The sequence below is a fragment of the Pagrus major genome, chromosome 15 (assembly GCF_040436345.1).
Source record: "Pagrus major chromosome 15, Pma_NU_1.0".
Classification (NCBI taxonomy): Eukaryota; Metazoa; Chordata; class Actinopteri; order Spariformes; family Sparidae; genus Pagrus; species Pagrus major.
In genome coordinates this window covers 16398965-16423874 of record NC_133229.1, presented here as the reverse complement: position 1 = coordinate 16423874, position 24910 = coordinate 16398965, and the positions used below count along the sequence as shown (strand labels likewise).

Sequence of the window (24910 nt, the reverse complement as noted above, 5' to 3'; positions counted from 1 at the left end):
CAAAAGTGCTTTATAAATAAATCTGACTTGATTCGACTTGACTTTTCTTGACCAAAATACTCTGGGCTCTGAGCTGGTTAAAAGCCATGGGGCCATGTTGGTGTCCACTGTGTCACAACAATACATGTCACAGGTGCCCGGTGCCCAGTCGCATTTCATCAAACTTACACAAGCACATGTTAGTATGTGGAGAAGAAAGGATTGCGTGTGTATATGCTGATTAAATGTCTGGACAGCTCATGTCTGACTCACAAAGTCATGACCTTCAGGGATTTGGACATGAACCTGCCTCACTAGAAGAAAAAACTACAGTAAACTTCAATTAAATGAATAGATTAGATTATGGTAATAATAAATTATGAAATAATGATAAAACAGGACAATATATTATTGGCTAAATATAATATAGGGTACCACTGGCACAGAGGTTATGTTCTCAGTATTGTGTCTGAGTGTTTGTAGGTTTAATAACCGAAGGGAAAGTTAAAAACCTACATTTTCACTCAAATGACAGTTTTTTATACTTTTTTAAAAGATCTTTAAACATGCAATAATCAATTTCCTTGGCCAATTAGGGGCAGTGAAAAAAGCTGTTAACGCAACACGTACATATTATCATATAAAAACATAATGTGGACATTCTCGTACACAGTCGCCATTTACACATCCAGAATATACATAGCAACTTAAGTCAGCATACATTTTGACTCATGCTTGTGACCACTTGGTAACATCTTACTCTTTAACAGCTAAATCTTCCACTACGCTTGGCAGGTAGCGTGCAGGATTTTATTGTAGAGGGGTTTTTTGGCCGAAAACAGCTGCCTGTTGCACCTGAAATGGACACTGAAGAGACTGGTGAGACCGAAGCGAAATAAAAGTTGAGGGCCGTAAAACCAAAACAATGTGTTGAAGGATGTTTAAACGCTTCATAGAGCTGAGGGGAACTGCATCGCTGGGTGATCATTCTCGGTGGGTTCATTACTATGAACAACCGCTGTGACATTTCATGTAGTCGTTTAATCCATCGGTAATATAAAAATATTGATTAGAGCTGCTTTAAACTTGACTGTTTGAGCCAACAAAAATAAAATAAAGGGATTTGGTATTTAGTACCACTGTGTGAATATTATACATCATGGACTTCTCACTAAATGCAATTCCAAATAATCTGACATTACACCTATAAACTTGAGTGAAAAATGTGTTCTTTCTTCCCCTGACGTTGACATTGTTTTACAAGATAAAGCTTTTTTTGTTTAACAGAAACAGAATATAAGAAATTTCGCCCAACATGTCCACACAGAGCGTGTGTTTTAGACCCATGGCATTTAATTTCTGCCGAGGGGTCTCTCAATCAGAACATAACAAAAGATGTAAGCAGCATGGGATCATGGGAGTTGTTGTCTTCATTGTTAAACAAGCACCATTGCTGATGACAATCTGTCTCTGGCAGAAATGATCTCATGAGGTACAGATATGAAAGAGGCTGTTCACATCTGGTATTAACATTAACTGTTTCAACTAACCATTGGGCTGGTAACCGCAATATCCCCAGACTCCATCACAAACTGTGTGATTTTAAGAGTTGTTGCATGGGGAGAAACTTAACAAGCTTTGCAAAATGGTCACAACAAATTCTAAGTTATTCAAGCCTTCTTGTGAATTCGGCATTAAATGCAATACAGGAAGTTATGTGTGTCGAGGCACCGCTGTACCAGCCTGTCTGCTTCTTACCTCGCAGCATTGAGCAGCTGTTTGAACACACTGTTTCAACTGATTTCCCCCTTTGACACCAAATTGATGGAAGAACACAACATTTTATTGACGGTAAAGAGAAAGACCCCAGACTCCCTTAAAAAATGCTAGATTTTGTGAGTTGTTGAGTTAGGAGAAACTTTATAAACTTTGTGAAATGCTGTCTACAAAACATTCTTAACTATTTGGGCCTTCTGGTGAATTCGGCAAACATTATACATGAAGATATTTCTTGTTTTGTGTAAAAAAACGTATCCGTTTGTTCTTGTGATGTAAATGTATAAGTGCTTCAAGAGCGGAGAAGTGAAATTTGATCACAGGCGGTCTCTTGAGACGTATGTCGATACGATTGTTAATGCCAGGTGTGAACTGATGGACCTAAAGCTGTCCATTTGTGACTGGATTACTCAGGACGGATGGTAATACCAGGTCTGAATTCCCTAAAAGTTTCATTTACGATATGTTTGGTAATGTTCGCCTTCCTTCCTCACTCTCTGACTGTCTATGGCGAGAGGTGACCAAATGAAATGCACCACTGACTTTAACGACGTTACAGATTTCTCTGGGTTGTCATTGTTGGAACCATTATAGATAATGTAAATACACAACTCAGCAAAATACGTAACAAAGGTCTGTTTGAGACATATTAATGCAGAAATGTTAGGTATTATTATCTTTAAATTCAGATGTCAGGATGCTTTTTGTTTGTTTTGTTGCTATCTTCAGACTAAAACCAGAAGGAGCATTCTGTTGTCTTTTTGTATTTCACACCCTCCAGATAACACGAACATAAATGATTGTGCTGTGAAACTAGAAACCACCTGTCACGTTTGCTAAAAGCCAAAACAACAGCTCTCACCTCCTCTTGCACTGGATCAACAACAGCACGGTGGAAACTCCATAAAACCAGAATAAGTTAAAAATGCCGTGAGCCTTCATCCCAAAAGTCATGGAGTAATAATGAGAGTCTGTCATCCTCTGCAGCCTGGCCTCTTCAAGTGGAGCAGGTAAATATTTAGTGAGGACTGTGATTGCTGCCGGCCATGGCCTATTCATCTCTGTCACCAGGTAATAATGGAGAGCCGTGAACACTAATGTGAGACAGGGAAAACACGCGAACATGCTCTGCAGAGCAAGGCTGTTTGCATTGCTTCAGTGGAAAGGCCTCCGTCGCTCCATTGTGCGCTAATGAGTTTTTATCTTGAGTTAACACTGCGATCTGGAGATGAAGCATTTTATTGTTCAAAATAATGTTGTTGGCGCTGATTAGTGATCCCATTCCAAACAGGTTGTCGGTGTGAAAACACAGCCTCTGCCAGAAAGAAAAACCTTTATAGACCGGGCTTGTGTGCATGCTTCTGTTTTTCATTAAGAGCATACAAGTAGCTCAGTGAACAGCCGTGGCTCCCATCCAAGGAAATGTTTCTGCAGGCTCCATTAAAGATGGATCACTTCAAATGGTAATGTCAGCTACACCGGTTGACTCTCCTATTGGCTTCCCAGGGGTCAGCCGGCGGGAAGATCCTCCTCTGCACTTACAGGCACGAGGTAAATATACATCTGTATAAACAAGCCTGAGTGACAGTGTGAGGAGGCGTCATGGGAGCACAATAAGGAGGGAATGGGGCCTCCATATGTGGATAAACACAGAGGGGAGGGACGTGTCCTGCCCTGCGCAGCCTGCTCCTGTGGGGAGAGCGTCCATGTTTGCTTGTCAGACAGAAGAACAGGGAACACGGACTGCTTGCAGGGTCAGTGGGAGCGGCTTCAAATCCTCCTTTGTGCTCTCGGGCCAGCGTCGGAGACAATGTGGATAATGAGGGAGGAATTTGGCGCGGGGCGCAGCTCACACACACACACACACACACACACACACACACAGGGAAGCACCTCGCCCCGGCCCCGGGGAGCCCAGTCAGCCAGCTGTCTCAGCTTCTGTCTCCCTGGGGCAAGACACTTTATACACAGGATCCACCATCAGCGGACATGATTGATGTCAGTGGATACACTGCGTGAGCTGTTCGAGCTCCATCCTCTGATAAGAATAAGTGAAACTTCCAGGGCTGCGAGACATCAGGCCTCATTGTCTGTCGTTTTTGTGTCAGGAGTCATCAAGTGGCTGGTACTGAAGAGGCTTTTATTGGCACAGAATGGTGTTCATGAAAGCGGAAACTGTATTTATACCTCTCAATCAACACCTTTCATAGACATTTCTTTTCAATCTGACACTGAAAGAACATAAAGACGTTTCTGAGAGGACTCAAACTCTCCTTTCTCTCTTCCTTTTTGGACCGTTTGTGAGATGTTTTAAGTTGAGCCATAAAGAAGTGAGCCATTAATCATCTGCACGAGTCCAACATTGTGTTACTGTGTCAACCTGGTCACTTTCCAACTCATATTCTTTATTTATTGCCGTCATTTAAATGAATGTCAGGTTTACAAGTGTGTCCTTTGCTCGTAAAGTGCCCGATGCCTGCAGCAGCTTCTCATTGCAGCTGATCAAAGGAGAGCGATATGGATCTCGTTATATTAACATGGCACTGCAACGTACTATAGAAAACATCTTTTCTCACTTTATTTTGGAGGAAACTTAAAAGAACACTTCACCCAAAAGCATAAATGGCTCTACACAGCTTGTCTGACTTACAAGTCTATCCCAAATCGATTTGAAAAGATGCTATTTCCCCCCCGTATAAGCCAAAGTCCTTACTGTAGCTGCTAAGCTAACAGTGTTAGCATTCACACCATCTGAAGTAGGTAAGATGTAAGTAACATCTTTTGGATGTCGGGGCTTCTGGAGACTTGGACTAGCCAGTTATTTTTTTTTACATTTTAAAACAAGTCCCCATCTACTTCAGCTGTTTAGGAGAATTCTGCAACGCTGTTTTGCCGTGAAGCTCCAGAAATGTTTTGTTGACTACGAAAAACTCACCCGACTTTCCATCGGCAGGTTAGCAGACAATGATTGAATTTTCATTTTTGGGTGAGCGGTTCCTTTAATTGAAAGAACAATTTATATTTTTTCATACTTTTTTTCAGCATTCTATGAAAAACCCTTCCAGGAAAGGAAAAACAGACTTCTCATAAAACAGTTTTATGAGTATACCGGTGATTCAGAAGTGATTCACGGTTTAGATCGGTTTCAGTTTGTGTACAGGCTGCAGAAAATGGATACAAACAGCTCCTCTGCAGCTGTTCTTGAGTAAATGAAGAGAATAAAACAAACAGCAACACTTTTCATCAGGCTGTGTAAATGTTTGTGTCTGAGAAATCATGCTGCATACAGCACATTGCAGCACACACTACTGCACATCCCAAGCTGGGGGCCGGGGGACCATGGGGGACCCTTGGAGGTGACACAGTGGAGAAACTAACTGATTTGATAACTGATTGCTATTTCATCGTGTGATTACTGTTTGGATCAGATGATTTACTCTACTTTTTCTCTAAATATTAACAAGTCTGTGAAAGGAATAAAAGAAAACAGTCTTCGCTGTTGTGGTTTATTGATATGACATGTTATGAAATGGGTATCTGTGGCCTCATGGATCTGTTTGGGATATGAAAAGTCGAGAAGCCCTCGCTGGAGTCTGTCGGGACCCGGCGGGGAGGGACTTTCTGGACACTGCGCAACAAGTCCTGGAGCGCACGAAGAAGTGGATGATGGGAGTGAATGACAACACGGCGTGCGGCAGCTCTGACAGGAGACGGATTTTCAGTGAGTGATCAGGTACGACTATTTCAGCTCAGCTCTAATATCTCATTTCTGCCGCCGCTTCGAGAGGATGTGTCGCAGGAAAGTTTATCCGGACTTTGAAAGCGCGCCGTTGGAAGTTTTCCCTGCACATGCCGCCGCACAGAAAACAGTTTGGAGGACTTATTCTAAGAAGGAATGGCAAAGATCCAGCGCTTCACACCTCTGATGCTTTACATTTCCCTCAGGTTTTACTGCAAGTTTCCAGCTGCGGCAGGTGAGCAGATTTTGGACTACAGCTCGGTCACAGGCTGGACTTTAATGCAACGGAAGGCAATGTGAAATGGTCCCGACGTGTCACAGAAGTTGGAAGGACATAACCTGAGAGGAGAATTTAGAAGAAATCCACCATGAGAGTGCTGAGTTTGCTGTGCGTAATAGTGGCGCTGTGGGAGTCGAGCCTGAGCAACAGAAACTGTCCGGACCTGATCGTTGACAGCTGTCACTGCTCGGCGGAGAGGTCCAAGGAGCTGAGTAGGCAGCACGTCCGAGTCAAAGTTGTGTGTGATGATGTGGACCTGATGGACACCCTGCAACCGAGCTTCTTACCCAACAGAACCGTGTCCCTGTAAGTACGTTTCAGTGCCAACACCTCCTGTCCAAAGAGACACTAATTAGGGAGGCGTAATGTGTCCCAGGGAACCAAATTCCTGAAACATTTTTCAGCTGACTATTTGATCAGGAATTTAGTAGGACATTTTAACAGTCAGAAGTCCAAAAGTTAATTTCTGTCTGAAATTGGGATGCTGTCAAGTGGCTGGATTTTTTTCTGGGGGACCTTGGAGCTCTGTGCAGGGCCCCTGGAGATCCTTAAATCCCAGTTAGAGGACCCGAACTCATGAGCATTAAGTGTTATAAATGGATTCCACAAGGTTAAACCGCTTTGACACAATAAATCAATAACCGCACCTTGAATCCTGCATAATATTACCCTTAAGAAACATATGGATACCCACAGATTAAAATATCACATCAAATGTACTCCCCTGTAACAGTTTATTAGAAGTAGTGCAACAACACCTGAGGGAAAAAGAGAAAAGAAAAAGATTATTTTAATTAGCTGTCAATGATAAAATCTGGTCGCCATATGCTTCTGTGTCATTATACATCATTGCAAAAGTTTCTTTTGTTAATACAGATACAGATTTAATATAATTTAGTCCCTGTCTGTTAGTCCTGACAATTAGTCATTTAATCAGTTGGATGTTTGACAGAAAATGACTTTACTCTGATGATTTATTCACAGTTTAAATGATTTAATGAATCAAAGATTCCAAGTCAATGCCATATCTGCTTGTCTGTGCTGTACATGGAATATGTTTGAGTTCTGGACTATTGGTCAGTCAAAAGTCTGAAGACGTCACCTCGGGCTTTCAGACTAAACAAGTAATGAAAAAAGTAAACAGCTAGTAGTGCACACAAGTACACACAAATAGCATCAGAAACAATCGCACATATCTTGAAAAAATGTTCCAGATGTTGAAATCCTTCCAATTGGATGAGATGTTGAAGTTTTCATGTCCTGTTGTAGTTTATATGGAAACAAATTGGAAGAGTGAACCAGTTCTGGATCTGCTCAGCAGTTTTATATTTGAGAGGAGATGCAGAATAAGGAGGCGGCTTTAGCAGAAGACATTCATAAACTTAAAATGATGTGGATTTCTTCTCTCACGAGAATGACGTCCAAGTTTTAGTTCACATCTTCTACCTATGTTTCAGCTAGGGATGGTGATAAAAACAGCTGATCGTGGTGAACTTCCATTATCGAGATAAAGTGGCAAAGTGATGCCAGCATGTTTCTGTGCCAGAGGAGTTACAAGGATATTTCAAGTTTTCATATTATCCCATGCCTAGTTGCAGCCATACAAGCTCTTTTTACTGAATAACTGATTGAAATAACAGCAAAAAAACTGATAGCTGAGGGCTGCAACTAACAATAATTTAGATTTTTGATTAATCTGACAATTATTTGTTGATTAATCGATTGGTTGTCTGTTCAATAAAATGCTAGAAAATTGTGAAAACTGTTGATCAGTGTTCCCCAAAGCCCAAGATGGCGTCCTTAAACATCTGGTTTTGTCCACAATTCAAAGATATTCAGTCTGCCATCATAATTAAGTAAAAAGTGCATCAAATATTCACATTTAAGATGCTGGAATGAAAAATAAAAAAGTTTTTTTTTTTTAATAAAACATTACCCAAATCAATTATCAAATTAGTTGCCGATTAATTTGAACCTGCTCGCCCTGACCTGTCCCGTCCAGAGCTCCTGTGCTCACAGACTAAACACCAACACTCACCTAGTGCCCTGAGCTCCCAGTCCAGACCACTAGATGCACGACTAACCGAGCTAACTAGCTAACAGCAGCTATTTTTCGAGATCTTTTGAGAACTTATTGGCTAAATCTTACATATTGCACCTTTATAAGTTGGCAACAAACCGATTAATCGTTGCAGCTCCAGCTCAGTGTGCTGTTGGACGCTTAGTAGTCACCATAACCCACATTTGAGAGCCACCGTCCCTGTGTGAGCCACACTGGAGCCTCTCTTGTCTTGTGTTGTTACACGTACACACCACCTCCACATAAATCTTTACCTCTCACCGCGCTCTTTAGGGGCATCATTTGCATTGTATTCAAAGTTATTCAAACATAAATTTTGCACCTTGACGGGGGGAGAAACCTCCCTTAGTATTCATCTGTGCCTCTCTTGTCGATGAAATAGCACTTCAAACACTCGAGGCGTTGATAACTTTCCCCACACGTTTCCCCTCTGCTTCTCCGCAGGTGCACAGATTGACTGCTAAATTAATAGACTGTTTTATTCTTGGAAACTTGAGGCCTGCCTTCCGAGTGTAAAAGCAAATACTAAATGTAAAGGCCCTTGACAAGTTACAGCCGACCACTCATTCTGAACTAAGAGCGCCGTTGATTAATGGTAGCACTTTGCTTACTGCAATTTATTTGGAGTGGTGTTTGCTTCCGTGTAGGCACGGGTGCTTTTGTTCCCTAATGCGCAGAACGGTTAAAGGCTTTGTTTTCTTTTCGACATTCATCAAAGTGGGGCTGTTTCGCTGCTCACAGGTGCTAACGAAGTTTGATTTTTAAAGTGGTCTACAAAGATAAATAGCAGTAAGGCCTTTCCTTTAAAATATACAGTATTAAACTGCAGCTGGGAGCATCTCTGTAGAAGAATGACACCTTTTCCTCAGAAAGTGGGGTTGTGTGTGTATGCTTTGTTATCATAAGACCAGTAAAAATAAGCCCATTCCTCACTCAGTCCTATTCCTTGGTAGACTAAATCTGAGCTCTAGCCGGCCAGGAAGCAGTTTTCCTGCGTTAGGAAATGTGACCTTTGTCAGGCTGAAGTGGCCTCCCTGCTCACTCTTTTGTTTAGATGTGCTGTGCAAATAAACAGATATATCAAGGGAAGTATGCACATACCGATCTCTCCCTGTAGACCGCCCTACAAATCTCCTGAATGTCTCCCCGCGTGCTCTCTCCATTTTCTCCTGAACTCACCACCTACGTAGACTGTGAACTCCTTGTGGAGCAGTTTCCTCAATGACAACTCAAGCGCAGTGTGTCAAGTTCAAGTACACTCACCCAGATCCAAATGCCACTTCTAATTACAGCCGCAGATTGGGCTTTTGTTGTTTTTCTTTCCGCCCTTTATTACTGTATCTATAAAATGTTTATGAGGAACGAACCCTGCGATAATGCAGCGCCTTGCAAATGCCAGGGAAAACAACTTAACAAGCGAATGAAAGAACATTAGCATAAGTAAGAGAGATGAAAATGAACTGTGTGTGAGAACTCTCTGTGCAGCACAACGTCCTCCATTAACACCTCCGCCTGTTCTTCTTATCGTCCGTGAGGGGGAAGAGGGAGTTGAGGAGTTCTGAGCCGGACCTGACAGCTCTGTTGACCTTGGGACCTATCTGGTGTAATGGTTTCAACGCTGCCTCTCTGCAGAGAGTAGCAGCTGAAATTGTAGCCGACACCTGTCTGAGGCAGTGCCTCTAACAGGAGGACTGGTCCAGGGGGGAGGAGGCACAGATTGTGGAAGAGACAAGGGGATGGAGTGGAGATAGACAGGAGGAGGCTGTGAAAGAGCTTTTAGAGGAATAGAGGGAGTGACAGAGAGGACTCTGGGAAAATGAGCATAGGAAGTGCTTAGTAAAACGTCACTTTACAGCACAGACCGAGGCTGATTGAGATGATGTGACAGACTGTTTGGGCGGGGAGGCGCTTGTCGCACAGTAACATCTGATTGGAGCTCAGCGTCTGAGTCTCTGCACCGCTGGAAACTGCATGCAAGGAGATACACACTGTGCACTTACATAACTGGAAACTCCTAAAGTTATTGGAGTTCCTGTAAAGTACTACAACTGCTGCTCCTCCTACTGAGCTGTTGTGTTGCAAGCAGGCTGTGGTTGCATCATTTGCATGTTATCCTACTACTGATCTCATCTGCTAAATGTAGCCAGTCCAGTCTGTGAGGTTTGGATTGATTTTTACTTTTATTGCAAAAATCCAAAAACCCACAATCATGGGAAAAAGATGATTTGTCCCCCTAAATATGTAAACATAAACGTAATATTGATTTTAACTGAAATAGCAAGCTTTTAAATTTCAAAAGTTTGCAACCTGTGCCCTCTTAATGGTTTGATCCACTGCCTCCTTTCTAATGCTGCTTTGTGCCTGTTGGGTGTTTAAGGAGCAGTGTTGGGGGGTAACTTGTTACAAGGTAATCAGTTAGAGTACTCGGATTACTTTTTGGTGTAACATAGTTAGTTGTAGCATAGTTTACGGGTTCATTAGTTGCATTTTTTAAATTTTCTCGGTGGACTTTTTAATGGCAGTAATCTTGTAATGTAATGAGTTACTTTTAAAAAGGTTAGGAGGCATATATTTGCTACAAGCTTTCCATATCTACATATCTATCTAAAAAGTAGTAAATAACATGTCAGTGTCCACGATGTGCAATGTGCTCACAGCTCCCTTCTGTTGTTCCCGAGCAGCAAAAAGTAATTAGAGGAATTGCAGATAATAGGGCAGGTTCAGAGTTAGATTCTTTGATAAAGTTAGTTTACCTTGTTATGTCACTGCACTGGCCTGCCAGCTTTATAGTTTTTGGTGGGACCATGTAAGAGTTTAAAGGTGCACTATATGAGTAAACTGAATAAACAAACTGTCTTCAAAGGAAAACACAATATTCATACTTTTTTTACTATGTTTATATTTGCAGGACCTCTGCATTGTTTTTAGCTTCAAACTATGTTTTGGGGACGTTCTTCCCCTCGAGGAAGGCTTACTGTATTTATATGTAAACAGATCAAATAACTGTTGCTGTTGTTGTATTATTACCTCATTAATATAGCAAATATTAATTTCTGAGCTGGATTTTTTTCCTTCCTGAAACTACGTAGTGCACCTTTAATCCATTAATTTTTTCCCCCAAGAACTGCAATTAGCTAGGCTAGTTAGGTAGTTAGGTAATGTCACTGGAAGAGACATAATGTTACTTAAGTGTGAGTTGCAGCATATGAGTGCGACAGGCAAGCAGCTAAATCAACCTTTAAAGAAGTGACAGCTACATTCAGGCAGCTGTGGATCCATCTGTTCAATCAGGAGCTACAACGTGTGATTCTGAAGATGGAAGCAATTTGTTGAAAAAAAAAAAACATTAGTTGATTTGTTCATTGTTTTTCTTTCATAGCTTCCATCCTCATTTTTGTCATCACAGTTTTTCGTGGACGAAATTTACCATGACATACAGCAGTGAACAAAAAAATTGCACTGAAACAGGTTGCGATAGTTGCAGCTTGTCGTCAGGATTCATAAAAATAAGTTCATTTATTCATTCAAAAACGTGGTTTTCCTCAGTTGCAATGATGTCGAGATACAGAAAAACGTATAATGTGTTGAGATCATCATCTTGAATTGTCCATGTGTAGCTACAGCAATCCTAAATATGTATATTATACCTTTTATTTTCATTTGAATCAGCATTCAGGAGAAATCCAGTGCTCCTGATTGGCTGCTGAAAGTGATCCTCCTCTGGATTTGTGCATGTTCTCTCGTGGAACTGTGCTAAGCTCCTCCAAAGCCTGGATGTCTCCTGTTCGAAGGAGAGAAAACGAGGGCTCTCGGTCTGGGCCCGACCTAAATCTGGAGGTGTTTGGCATAAAGTAGCCTTGCTCTGTGGGCCCTCATCATCTTCATCATCCTTTCAGAGACAGACAGGAGGGGCTGTTTGTGGTGTCTAGAGGGAAATGATCAGGACGGGGCTGTAGCTGACTCCAAACCACTACAAGAACGTGTCAGTCATCATGGCAGTGCAGAGAGGGACTTAGGAGTAACCACAGGAAGTCTGGCTGTAAAATAGAGTTTTACATAATGTGCTGCTGCACTGTAAGTAGACAGTTTGTGATCATCAGTAGCTTGATCAAAGGAGTCAGAGGTCGGTATTGATCCGTGTGCATCTGAACAAACATGCTATGTCTTGTTTCTGTTCCTCAAATGGCTCTCTGCATACACCCTTATTTTTTTGTATGGCTATAAATATAATTCTGGGTATTCTTCTCTCCCCTCCTCTCACATTCACTCCCTCTCTCTTATTTTCCCTCGCTGCTATTCCTCTGGGGCTTTTTTCTCCTCTGCCGAGGTGCTGTTTGTGCTCTACCCTCTTCAGAGTTCTGAGTACTTCGACATGAATATTTCATTGACGTGCACGCATAGCCCGTCCATATTCTCCTGTGCATTACCTCGCTGACAAACCCTGTGAGTGCACACTGCATTGAGACATCCAGGGCGTAAAATGCCTTAAATGATGTTTCACACATATACATGCATTAGAGAGCTGGCTGTTAATCTCAAGAGACGTGACCGACATGACCCCTGATACAATACGTTGTATCTGACATCTCACGCTGCGAGGAGTCATGCCAATCTCTTTCTCTCTCTGGCCTTCCACTGGCTTCTCTCTTGCTTATCTCCAGCGATTTGGAAGATTTTTTCTTTTTTTTTTGAAAAAAGAAGCAAAAGGTTCATCTTTAGATGAGCGCGCTCTCCAATATCAGTCGTCTAAGCCCCAGAGGGCATAATACTTTTAGATCCCCAGCACTTTCCCCTCCGTGGTAGCTAAAGCCGAGAACATTTGCCCTTGTGTTATCTGTGCGTTGAAGACCGGTGAGGTCAGGGCCTGTCAGTAGTGTTACTGCATGTTAGAGACTGCCAGTCTTCTTAATAAGTAGCTATCGATTTTTTCTCTTTACTAGCAACAGGTTAGTGTTTTGTCAAGGTTTCCTCCAGGCTGCTGTGGATGTGTATTGATACATCACTCAGAGATGGTGCAGGTCCGTTGGCCATCAGATTGGCTGTGTGCAAAGCTCTGTAACTACCGTGCATGTGGCGGGCGTGGAAGAAACAGCTGATCAGTTTTGCTTTAGATAATAATGATTCACTGATCGAGAGTTCATGACCGCTGGGGGAGAGAGGAGTCTATAAATTGCGCTGTAGCCTTAAAAAACCAAGAATGTGTCGAAACCCAGACTTACCATCTAGAAATATTAGGTAAAGATAAATACAATGTCTGCCAAAGATACTTCTCCGTTTGCAGCCCCTGCCTCCTCCCACACCACTGAGTAAATACTGAAGTTACTTAAAGGGTCGTAAATTTGAGAGAGCGGAGGAGTCCAGCTTAGAAGCCTGTTGTCTTTTCCCTGTCGCCTGACTCATTGTAAAACAAGGTGATTAAAACTCTGATGTGTGCTGCTTCTGTTGCAGGGTGTGATCACAGTGGGAAGCATATTAGCTCTCCTGCCTGTCTCACGGGATCTTTGGCAGACCATTATCAGCACTGTGTGCTCGCGTGTGTGTACGTGTATGACTGATGCTTGCGTGCATGCTGTGTTCAAATCAGGGGAGTTGCTGTGTATCGGCCTGGGTGTATATGTAGAAATCTTGACATGTGTCAGGTTGTGTGATTGTCGCTCATAATGCCACCTCACCTCAAGTCGATGATGTTCTGTCACATGATGGTCAGGTGAATAGTTTAAGACTCCAGGCAAGCACATGTAGATTGCCTTAGGGTTTTAAGTTGGCAAGAATGTTCCTCAACAGACAATATTTCATTTTCTAGTGCATGGCGTCTCTCCATAAAAACAAAAGACATTTGCTGAGTGTTGTGTGGGGAAGGCTGGGGCAGAGGACCTCACTTACAAGCGTAATGGTTCAAAGTTTTATCCACTTTAAATTTAGTCTTGTTTGCCATCTTCGTGACCGGCTACCAGGTGAAACGCACCATTATCAGCATTGTAGGAAACATTTGGGATAATGTAAGATCACAACTCGACAAAATATAGAACAAACCTAGTCATTTTTTTGACAATTTAATTCAGAATTCTTACATACTATATATTTAAATGTGCATCACATAGCATTTTAAACATCTCCCTGACATCTCTTAGACTTTAATACAGTCGACTAATGATTCATGGTATAGCTCATTGGCAGCCTCTTTCTTTTTGCAGTTATTGCTTGTGACTGAAAAAAATCCAGGGTTAGTGTCCGATAGTTTTTTAATGAATCTGAATCTATTTTTGAACCCCTTACCAAATCCATCAAGGCTTAGCTTACTACACTCAGAGATTCATACGAGATCTGAAATCACCTTCAGTTGGCCGAGAGAGGGGATGAGCGGCATGAGATATGAAATGTTGAATTTAATGAATCAGACACATCAAAATAACAAGTGAGGCCTGCTTACCATCAACGATTAAGTTGATGAATATTGAATATTACAGATATGCGTCAAAGTAAACAGGAAGATTTTGACACACAGCCCCCTTTTGTTTGTACAGAGGTGGTACAGAGCGGAACTTCTTTCTCCTTTTGGATCTCTGGTCGAGTACAGACACCAGTTTTATTATGGCATTTTGTCAAGTTACTGACAGCTGATTTAATCTGCTACTTGTGATGATTGCAGTTTCAACTGGTGAAAGCAAGAGTCAGTGCTGTCTATTAACATTACGTTAGAGCCAACACATGGAATAGATAGATGTGAATGTCAAATATTTACAGATTTAATGCTTGGCGTCACATCATGCTCATCGTGGCGGGGAGCGGGGTGAATTGGCTCGTAGGCTTTGCTACATGTTTTCCAACACAGCTCCTGGCTAATAAAAAAGACTTTAAGAGATAAAATGTTCAATAAAGGATTAATTAGCGTGAGAACTTAGCGATTCCGTGTGTTTTGAAAGTGAGATCTAAAATGAAACCAGCTGTTGGACCCCACCATTATGCAGGACTACATTTCCCACTTGCTTCATGTCAAAAGAAGTTGCTGCTTGTTTTTGATATCAAAACCAGGTCCTTTCAAGCCACAAAGACATATAGCAGTGGCTCTAATTGTAATAATAAAGTGACAGTACCCTGAAACAAGCCAAATAACTCAAAAATGTTACCTGATACAAGTAAATTCTTGAAAAAACAAGTGAAGACATCTCATTCCTTTGGCAAATTGTTGCATTTGGAAAACTAAAACTGACTGTTTCCTCACATTGTAGACATTGTGGCAGATGTGCTTCACTGTCATGTGAAGCTCTGTTCATATGTACATCTGTAGGCAACCCCCGGAGCAATGTCTGGTTCCTGTCCAAGGTCAATGTTAGTAGATATGAAATGTTATTTTGGTTAGCTGTGTCCAGTAACTTGATCTTCTAAAATAACACAGGGTTTGGCTGTTTGAAGAAAAGTGGCCAGAAACCTTGAGGCCAGCGGATCCGAATGTTTGTAATAGTTCACATTGTGATCTTTACTCCACTTGGTACCTCATGATTGGTGTGTTGGATGGCCTCCGTTGAAGCTATTTTTGATTCTGTTCTCCTGTAATAATATAGTTAGAGGTCTCTGGTGCATGGCAGTGATGACTTTTTAGTTGGATTTCACAGAACTATCCCAGCTGTGGCGTGGAGGGAGAAAGAAAGCCAGATTTAAGAGAAGAATTGACACGAATATCACTTGCTGTGCTTAATCGCTCCCTGTATTATGTAATTTAGGGCAGCTAGAGAATTTTTTTTTATCATTAATAAATATTGTGTTACAGAGTCTCTAAATCTTCAAATTGCTTGTTTTGTGAGACGAACTGCCCATATTTTTTAGTTTTTTTAGTTTACTATCGAATAAAAAGAATAATTGTAACCCCACATTTTATTTCCCAGGGTGGCGAAGTCATGACCCACCCTACTATTCTTCTGATTGGCTAGTACTTGTTCCCTTGGTTGGTTAGGTTCAAAACCCTTTGAGAGTCGAGTCATGTCTGATCACTCCAATGGGCCATTTTTTTTAGAGTTTCAGCAGAAGAGCATTGATGCGTTTTTGACTACTACTACTAGTTGTTACTGGTTAATAACGTTCTATCTTGTCTTATCTTTTCTTATCTAATTACTAAAAATCACTGTTCTAATTCTATATATTCACTTGTTCAAAGTGCCCGCCAAAATCTTCCCTGGGCTATCTGAGGTGTATGTAAATCACGGGACGATCAGCATTCTGAACTTTCATTGTCGCGACTCTTTCTACTCAAGGGCTCTGGTTAGGTTTAGGCTGGAGGAATAAGATTGGTTAGGGTTAGGGTTAAGGCAAATTAAATGTTAAACAACTGTCAAAACAGTGTTGTTTATTTTCTTTCTATTGACAAATCAGTTATTCCACTAGTTGTTCCGGCCGTAGTGACATTTGTTTAACATTTAAAACAAAGATGAATTATTACATTTCTTGAAAAGAGTCTTCACATTCATTAAAAGTGGATTATGTAGTTTTGCTAAAGAAATTCAGAAATTCATATAAAATTGATAAGCTAATAACAAAAACTGAAATATAATTATTTTTTCCATAACTGAACAAACAAGCTGTTCTCAGAGGACGATAAGGTCCCCAGAACACTGTTTGAAGCTAGAAAGCTGGCAGGGTCCGCCAAATATAAACAAAGTAAAACAGTATGAAATTATGTTGTCCTTTGAGGACAGTTTGTTTGTTCCGGCATGAAAATGAAAACAGTTGATTGTTTAGTTTGTTTATGCATGAAAATAAATCAATTAAGATTTTTCTCTTCTGATTAAAATTTGTTCGCAAAAACGACACAGTGCACCTTTAAAGCCTAAAAAGACATTTGAATATATTAATTTACTTAAATGGGAGGTTAAGATTATTAGTTATAAACTATCCAACTACCTAAACTTTGCAACCTTATAATTTTGAGTGCAGAAAAAGTCAAATTTACACAAAAACTGCTCTAGGCCATATTGAAGAATGGTGAAAGTGCAAGATTTACAACATATGAACTTGGGGTCAAACATTTAGTAGGAACGCTCTCTAAGTCTGGCTGTGGCTGGCACTGGAACACAGTAGGCAATGACATACACCATTTGCTGCGGCTCACAGAGACAATACTGAATCTGTGCACTCCTCCCTCATTGAAAGCAGCTTATCCGCAAAGAACATAATTGATAATGTAAATAGAGAGTTGGACGGACGCTCCAGAAGTTTGTCATGGGCTGTTTACATAATGTTCAATTCTGTTTTTCCTGTGATTTCCTGGACATTACGCAGAAGCCAGAGATAGGCATGCAGAGGTCGGCGAGCAGACGCACACACACAAACACACAGACATACTTGCAGCAAAGCACAGCACAGGACACGCTTGAGTTTGCACAAACAGAGGCTGCCTGTCCCTGAGTGGGACGTCCGTCCGCACGGGGAGGTGTAGCGGTCTGGGGAACAGAAGGGAGATGTGGGACAAAACACAGTGACAGTGTTGGTATCCCATGATCTCAGTGTTGACTACCTTCACTTCATCACTTCATCCATATGTGGCTTTGAAAAAAGAGCTGCTGCAGCTGTTCAGAGCTTGAGGTGATAGCTGTCATGGAATAAGGTCCTGGAAATAAAAGAAAAACACAGCAGGCCTCTAAAACTCAAACTATTATGAGAGCTTTGGTTATATTTCAATAAATCTGTGTGTGAAATACTGTGAAATTGACCCATTCAATCTTCCAAATAGTTTCTCACCATGTCCAGATGACTCCATGCTGACTTATATCTGCTTCAATTTACTGCTCTCTGAGAGCTTTGTGTCAGAATGAATTCAAACTGACAGAAGCCCAGCAGGATATTGATGTCTGGATCAACAACAATAAAAATCCATATGAATAGTTGTGTACACACTTTTGCCTCCCTTAATGGCTGCCTGTAAATCTTATGGTCTATTCCCACACAGCTTAGGCATTCACATTGATTTGTGGGAAAATAGAGTTATTTTGCGAGCTCCCGAATGTTTGATTTCTGTTTGCTAAACCCCGCCCCCTACAGAGAGGTTGTCCAATAGCGACTGCAGCTAACCACGGCGATCCTCTCAAGCTGAATTGTGTACACTGGGCTGTAATAATAGCATTAATGGGTATCTAATGAGTTGACTTTGTTTGGGTTGTCTTTATCAAGTAACATGTGGGGACGGAATGGATTAAAGAGTGTTTGTTTGTGTTTGCAAACATTAGCATGTCTGGATGACTTGCTTACTAGGCCGACTTACAGTAGTAACCTAGCATTATTTACAAATGCAAGCAGTATGTTATTAGCTTATTATTGCTAGTATGTGGTTTTGCCTCAGATCCATGTCTTCTATATGAATCAACTGGCAGGTATGTTGAATTTTTTCTGGTAAATGTAGCTTCAGCCTCAGTCTTTTAGCATTATATCCAGGAGTTAGCCATTGCAAGCTAATCTATACACCTTTTACAGGCTTCACATATTAATATTAGTCAGATTAAAACATTATAAAGTCAGCTAAAGATGGATTTTTTTAACATACTCATGGCATTTTGGCTTTAGCATTACCTTACGTTAGCTAAAGCTGAAATATACTGGCTACAATTGTCATTTCTGCTGATATGATCCACAGCAACCTGCTTGAAATGAAGGAATGACTGCAGTTTTTAAGTGGTATATCTGCCTGTGTTGGCAGCTTAAAGGGTGCAGAAACAGTAACTAGGCCAAGCTCTTGTTTAGGCGGCTGCAGATCTTGTCCTGCCAGTAGTTCCTTGTAACTATGTTTAATTCTGAAATAGTTGAGACGTGATATTCTCAGAAGTTTGCTTTTGGGGCAGACCCCAAATGTAAATACAATGTTGGATGTTGACATGAATTTGCTGACACACGTTTGTGTCCATCCTGGCCTTTGGCTGAGAGGGGACTTCCTATCTTCTATCCTGCTTTTCCTGCTAAGACAACTGTTATCACTCTGGGGAGAGAAGGGTACTTTCCCCAAAGAATATGCGTAAGCAAGCTTGTTAGACTGAGTAACAAAATAAACTGGCACGAATGAAAAATGAACGCTTTGTTTACAAATGTTTCAGAGTATTTCTTATTGTCTCGTATGTCATACTTTCTTTCTCTCATACTTGTGACCAAGCATTTAGTTCTGCTGTAGTTTAAGTCTGTTTGTGCAGGGTGTGAGTCTTCACCGTGACATTTTCAGTGTACACACTTCCCCTCTGTTCCCCCAGCAGCTTGGCCAGCAATTTGCCTGTTCAGCACAATGCATTGTGGGATCCCACTGCTTAATCCTGGGGTTAAAATTGAGTATACGTTTCCTGCAGCCATAACGAGCACGCTGTCGTCACAGGAGAGACCGGTGACACATCCCAATTACACATCTCCACCCGGAACCTTGTTAAAAGAAGATGGGAGGGTGGTGGAGAGGAGGGCGAGGGAGGGATCTGACCTTGTGGAGGAGTGTGTGTGTCTGTGTGTGTGTGTGGTCACATGCTGACAGGAGATACGCAGCATCACACATGCAAAGAAGGGCTCTTGCCAGAAGATCACATGCGCAAACCCAGAGCGTCACAGACATAGAGCAGCCCTGCAGTGGATGATTTAAGAGCTGGCTGGAGCAATCAATATTTTAGCAGATATGTAATCCAGAAACGCCGTCCAAGGTGTATTTAAACTGATGCGAATCTGGGCTGTAGAATAAGCGCAATATAAATCATTAGTCGCTTGCCCTGTTGTACTGAAGCTTACAACTCTATGAAATGATGTGTGTGAGTGTGTGTGCGTGTATGAGCGTATGAGGAAGAGAGGAAAAGCAAGATTTCAGAAGATCTGAAGATGAACTTTTTCACAACAAAGCAAAGACCGACAGATATTGGACTGTAGCTGCCAGGAGTTCTGGTGAAATCTGTGAAATTACAAATATTGCAATACACGTTCAAAATGGATGCTACTGTTACTCCTGCTGCTCCTACTAATGCTCCTTCCAACTGTCCGAAATGAAAAAGATGAACTATCTTCATAATATATTAGAGAGAGAAATAGGGGCTGTTTTTCAGTCAAAATGTGGTGACAGGTGTGAGGCTGCTTAATTCTCACACATTTTTATGTAAACAATGGATCAGTTAACTCGGAGTAATGTGAAAGGGGTTGCTTGTAGTGACGAATCCCCAGATAATTATAGCCTTTCTGGCTCTGCCAGGTCCCCTCAGTCTCTAAAGCATTAGTGCCTTTTTACTAGAGGTTGTGTTTTCACTTGTGTCCGTTTGTTGGTTGGTTGGTTTTTCAGCACGATTACATGAAAGCTACCGCATGGATTTCCGCCAAACTTGCACGGAGGACGAGTCTCAGCCCTGAATAGAGCCCATGAGCTTTTGGTGCGGATCGAGATAAAGGGATGGATCCAGGAATATTTTCTCTCTTTCTTTAACAATCAGAGAGCAAGTTTTGACAATTTTGTTCATTTCTCAGGGACCAATCATGGATCTTGATAAAAAAAAAAATCAGGCATATTTAGGTGGCTGGTATCCATGAGTGAATAGGATTCTAGATCTGGTAAGCTAAAATTATGGTTAAGCAGCTATGGGTGGTTTAACATTTATAGTGATACAGAGCTGTCGTTTGATATTAGATTTGGTTTCACTGAATTAAAGGAGACTTTCCTCAACTCTCCTTTTTAGTTCTGTTTTTAGGCACTTTGTGGTTATGTGGTCGCTCCGAGCGTTAGACCATATGGTTATTCTGAATAGCACCAAAAGCAGTCCCAGCTTAATGTACTGTGGCAACTGTGGACTGATGGTGAAGGAGCTGAAATAATCCAACAAACAGGAGCAGAGGAATGAACACTGTGTGTGTAATGGCAGCTAACTGCTAGCTAGTAGCCTGCTTTTCTAAAACGTAGGCATATTATATCGTTACAGACAAGCTCTTGCACAAGAGGCCCTACATTTTGTATTATAATGCATATTGATTTTATCTATTCTCTCGCCGTCAACCTGTTCATTCAATCATAAAGAAAGCTCACGCTCTACTACTTTGAACAGCCACACTCTCATTTTAGTGTAGAGCGGCAGATTGGATTTAGGAACGTACCCTCAGTCTCCACCAAGCATTCGCTTGCTAAATGCTCTGATAGGTTGATCAATTAGTAGCTAACGGCCATGTACAGTGGGTTTGTATAGCTTTTTGCTGTAAAGAACTGCCTGCTGTGCCGATAAAAGTGTTTTGGTAACAAAAGACAGTAAAGTTGCTGATTGTAAAAGTAAGAAATGTTTAGAAAGGCACTAAAACGCTTCATAAACTGATGGGAACTGCAGAATCAGATGGGCTATAATTCTCTGTGGGTTTGTCTCTACAAGCGTTCCTTTTTCACATTACTCAGAGTTAGCTGATCCATTGTTTCCATAGAAAATAAGTGAGAATAAAGCAAGCTCACAACTGTCGTCACATTTTGACTGAAAAAACATTCTAAATACAAAGAAGTACGTGACATTCGCTATTTCTAACTGAGCCCCATGAGAAGAGTGCAGACAAAACAGCCCAGACAGAAATCTCTCAAGGGAAATGGTCTAAGTTTGGCATGAAATATTGTGTTAATGGAGGACTCCATCACCCGAGTGAGAGACTGATATATAAAAGATATGTAAGGACCTTTAAACCAAGAGTGATTTATGATTTCACTCTATTTCTTGTTTCTACTTTATTTAATTTCATATTTTGTTCTATTTCCCTTATGTATTCTATTTTAGACTGCTGGAAAAGTTTGCTCAAACCTAGCTTCCCCTGTCTTTAACCACACAAAACAATCTCTTAATCCTCCTGTGGTGTACTGCACTACCTGTACTGTCCTGTATCACTGTGTTTCCAGCAGTAACTGGCTCTAAGGCGCACATGTCTGAGTGCGGCCATGTTATACCATACAAACACGGAGGAAGTTATTAGCTGGCTGGTCGAGTAGACTTGATCCTGTGTCGGGAATGTCTCAGCAGGTAACACAGACCATCTGTGGTCTAACAAGTTACAGTGGGAGTTTTTCGAACACAACACCAGACTTTACTGTACAGTATGTGCTGGAGTGTGCGTGTGTGTATGTGTGTGTGCGTGTGTGTGTGTGTGTGTGTTTATTAGTGTGGTTTGTCATTGCTACAAGATTCAGGTGAGGTTAAAGGTTGAAATTATCCATATAGCTCTGCTGATGACATTAGTAGAGGTTAGGGAAAAAAATCCAGTCAACAGTAAGACCTCAGAAGTGTAGTAATATAAGTGTAGGTGTGTGTGTTTGTGTGATGTATTCCTGCCTGTGTTTTCACTCTGCTGTGTTAAGGTTTGAGGGAAAGCTCAAGTCCCAAGGCCCAGCATGTTGAATAATGTGACAAGATTGTGTGTGTGTTTGTGCCCGCCAGTAACACACTCGGCTGGAAGTCCTGCCAAGCGCTGCTTTTCTTGTCTTGCCAGACAAATGCATCACTTGAAGAACATATAGTTTCTCATTTCGCCGTTCAGCACAGACATAATTCATCTTGAGAAAAAAAACAGAAAAACAAAACAAAAACAAGGAAACAGAGTGACGACTGTCGCTGGAATAATCCGAATGGAGGCGCTGTGTCGCCTCTGAATATTAATCCGTCACTTAAAGATCCCTGTGGTGCCTTTCATTGATTTGTTTGCTGTTGTAATGTGACCAATGGATGATTGAATTGTGCTGAATCGGCATTTCTTGAAGCTTTTCTATTACGCCGATATTTTGACATGGAGGAGTGGAGGACGGGGGCGGGCTGGATCATTACCCATCGTAACCACAAACGGCCATAAACAAGACAGAGACGTGGCCGGGATGAGTAATTTACAGCCGCAATCTCATCAGACATGAATCCTTATCTCTCGCCAACATATTGACAGTCAGAGGATAAACAATTTATCAGCCATTTGAATAAGTAATTTCCTGCAGCTCTATTTTGTGTGAGATTTGCAAAATGTACCACTCACCTCGTCTCACCTCTTATATCTTTACAGAAACCTGAGCAACAACAAGATCTCCCTGCTGAGGAATGGCTCCTTCTATGGCTTGGCTGCCCTGGAAAAACTGTGAGTACTTTAAATCAGGCTCTCTTTGCTGTTTTGTCCTCCCCAGAGTCCTAATGGCTGTCATCACAGGCGCCGTGTCGCTCCATAGCAGGTAAAAGGCAAAATGGGGCCGTGGCAGGTATTAGGAGATCCTTGTCGGGGGGTTTACCCTGCAGGAGGTTCGCCAATGGTTTTCACCTTTCAGCCCTTGTGCTTAACCTCACTTGCCACAGTAAATGTCTTAAAATGGATAATATATAGCGTCATATAAAGGCCTAATGCAGTGCGAGATCAGGGGGCTCTGACAGATGGAGTGACTGCGCCGAGTCCACGTGGATGAGCCCCACATCATATGCGACGTCCCCGAGGGCCGTATGCGTGCAGCCTGATGATGAGCTCCGCGATGGCCAGCCCCGGCTCTTCCCGCGTGCCCCCTGATGTCACCTATTGATTGCTTTCACCTCCGCCCAGCGCGGCGATCACTGCTTTTCTACCTGATGGTGACACTGACATTGGGCTGATGATGGGGAAATCAGAGTGGGGAGGAAATCACGCTGAGAGGACAGCTTGATAACTCTCTCCCTTTCAGTCAGTCATTCTCAGATGTATGCACGCACACTCTCGCTAGGCACACGTATCAAGCTCTAACACACGCGCGCGCGCGCACACACACACACGGCTTTGAATATTATTACAGTCAGTTGCCCTCCCGTCTCCCTCAGTACTTGACAGTTAAATTCAGACTGGAATAATGTCAGTGGAATAATTCTACCCTTCTCGCCGCGTCTTTTTGGGTGGCTGTGTCGCAGGTCGACCTACAGGATGATGTCACCTGTCTCCTGGGGGCTTATTAGTGCCATTAAACCTTTCTCCTCCTCGTCCCTCCAGCTCCAGAGCGATGGAGAGATGATTGCGAGGCTTTTAAGGACACTCAGCCAAAGGTTTTTGTCGAGGCTGACCTCTCACAGCAGCAGTTTGCGTGCCCTATCCCTTCCTTCACCTCACTCTCTGGGTACAGCCTGTCCATCCGTCCTGCCACATGCAGCATTTGGCAGAGATATGTCTGTTGCTAGCAGCTGATGCCAAGCCAGGTAGCCTCAGTGAGTTGAAAGTGGCAGCCAGCTGTTCCCTCGTCTGGCCCAGCTGACTGACTGCCTGCCTGCCCGGCTGCCTGACTGACTGTTGTGGTGAATTGGCGGCTGATTGACAGGCTTAATAACGCGTGTGTGTGCGTTTGCACCACTCATGCTACAGCTGTGGAGCTTTTTGGGGCAGAAATGGAAATATGGTGATCCTAGAAAAAGTTTTTTAAAATAAACAACAACACAAAAAGAGCCAGTTTGCCCGAATTACCCAATCAGTCTACTTGTACCGCTGGTTGTGTCTAGCCATACAAATCATTTTTTTCAGTTTTCAGTTTGTTTTTCCTGTATTTTTCTTGTCTATTTTAATTCTTAGGGTGTTTAAAAGTTACTTTTAAAGAAGAATCTACAGCCGTGCTAGCAGGCACAGAGGTGCTTTGAACTAAATGCTATCATAAGCATGCTAACATGCTTTGAGCAGGTATATTATTTACCATCTTCACCATTTTTTGTTTAGCCTTTTAGCATGCTAACATGTGCTTGATAGCAGTTAAAGAAAAGTGCAGGTCAGTGCTCTTTTTGAAGATACTTAGTCAGACACCAAATATTCAGCAGGAGACAGACGGATCATTGACCTGGGCAATCATCGGGTCTGATATTCAGCAGTGTTCTGCTTATCGATATCACTGTATACAGTTTCAGACTGCTGATAAAAAATAATTAATGTAAAAATGGCTCTGATGCGGCATTCATTCTCTGTCTGTAGTCTCCACTTTGCGTTCTCGCTCAATGTCCCGCTCACAACCCTATCTGATTGGTGAGGTGTCAGGAGTAATCGTCTATCAACACTGAATAATCTGAATCTGCACATTAACTAATAACTGATGTTATCAAATAAATGTAGTGGAGTGGAAGTATAA

General features: G+C 41.9%; 1 protein-coding gene across 1 annotated transcript in view; it reads left to right on the top strand.

Moving 5' to 3' along the window:
• The first annotated feature begins 5686 nt into the window (after nucleotides 1–5686).
• Nucleotides 5687–24910, top strand: part of adgra1b (adhesion G protein-coupled receptor A1b) — a 175473-nt gene continuing 156249 nt past the window's right edge. The window contains exons 1-2 of the mRNA XM_073481241.1: nucleotides 5687–6080; nucleotides 22858–22929. Coding sequence (XP_073337342.1) covers nucleotides 5863–6080; nucleotides 22858–22929 — 290 coding nt within the window. The 5' untranslated portion in view covers nucleotides 5687–5862. The remainder of the gene's footprint in view (nucleotides 6081–22857; nucleotides 22930–24910) is intronic.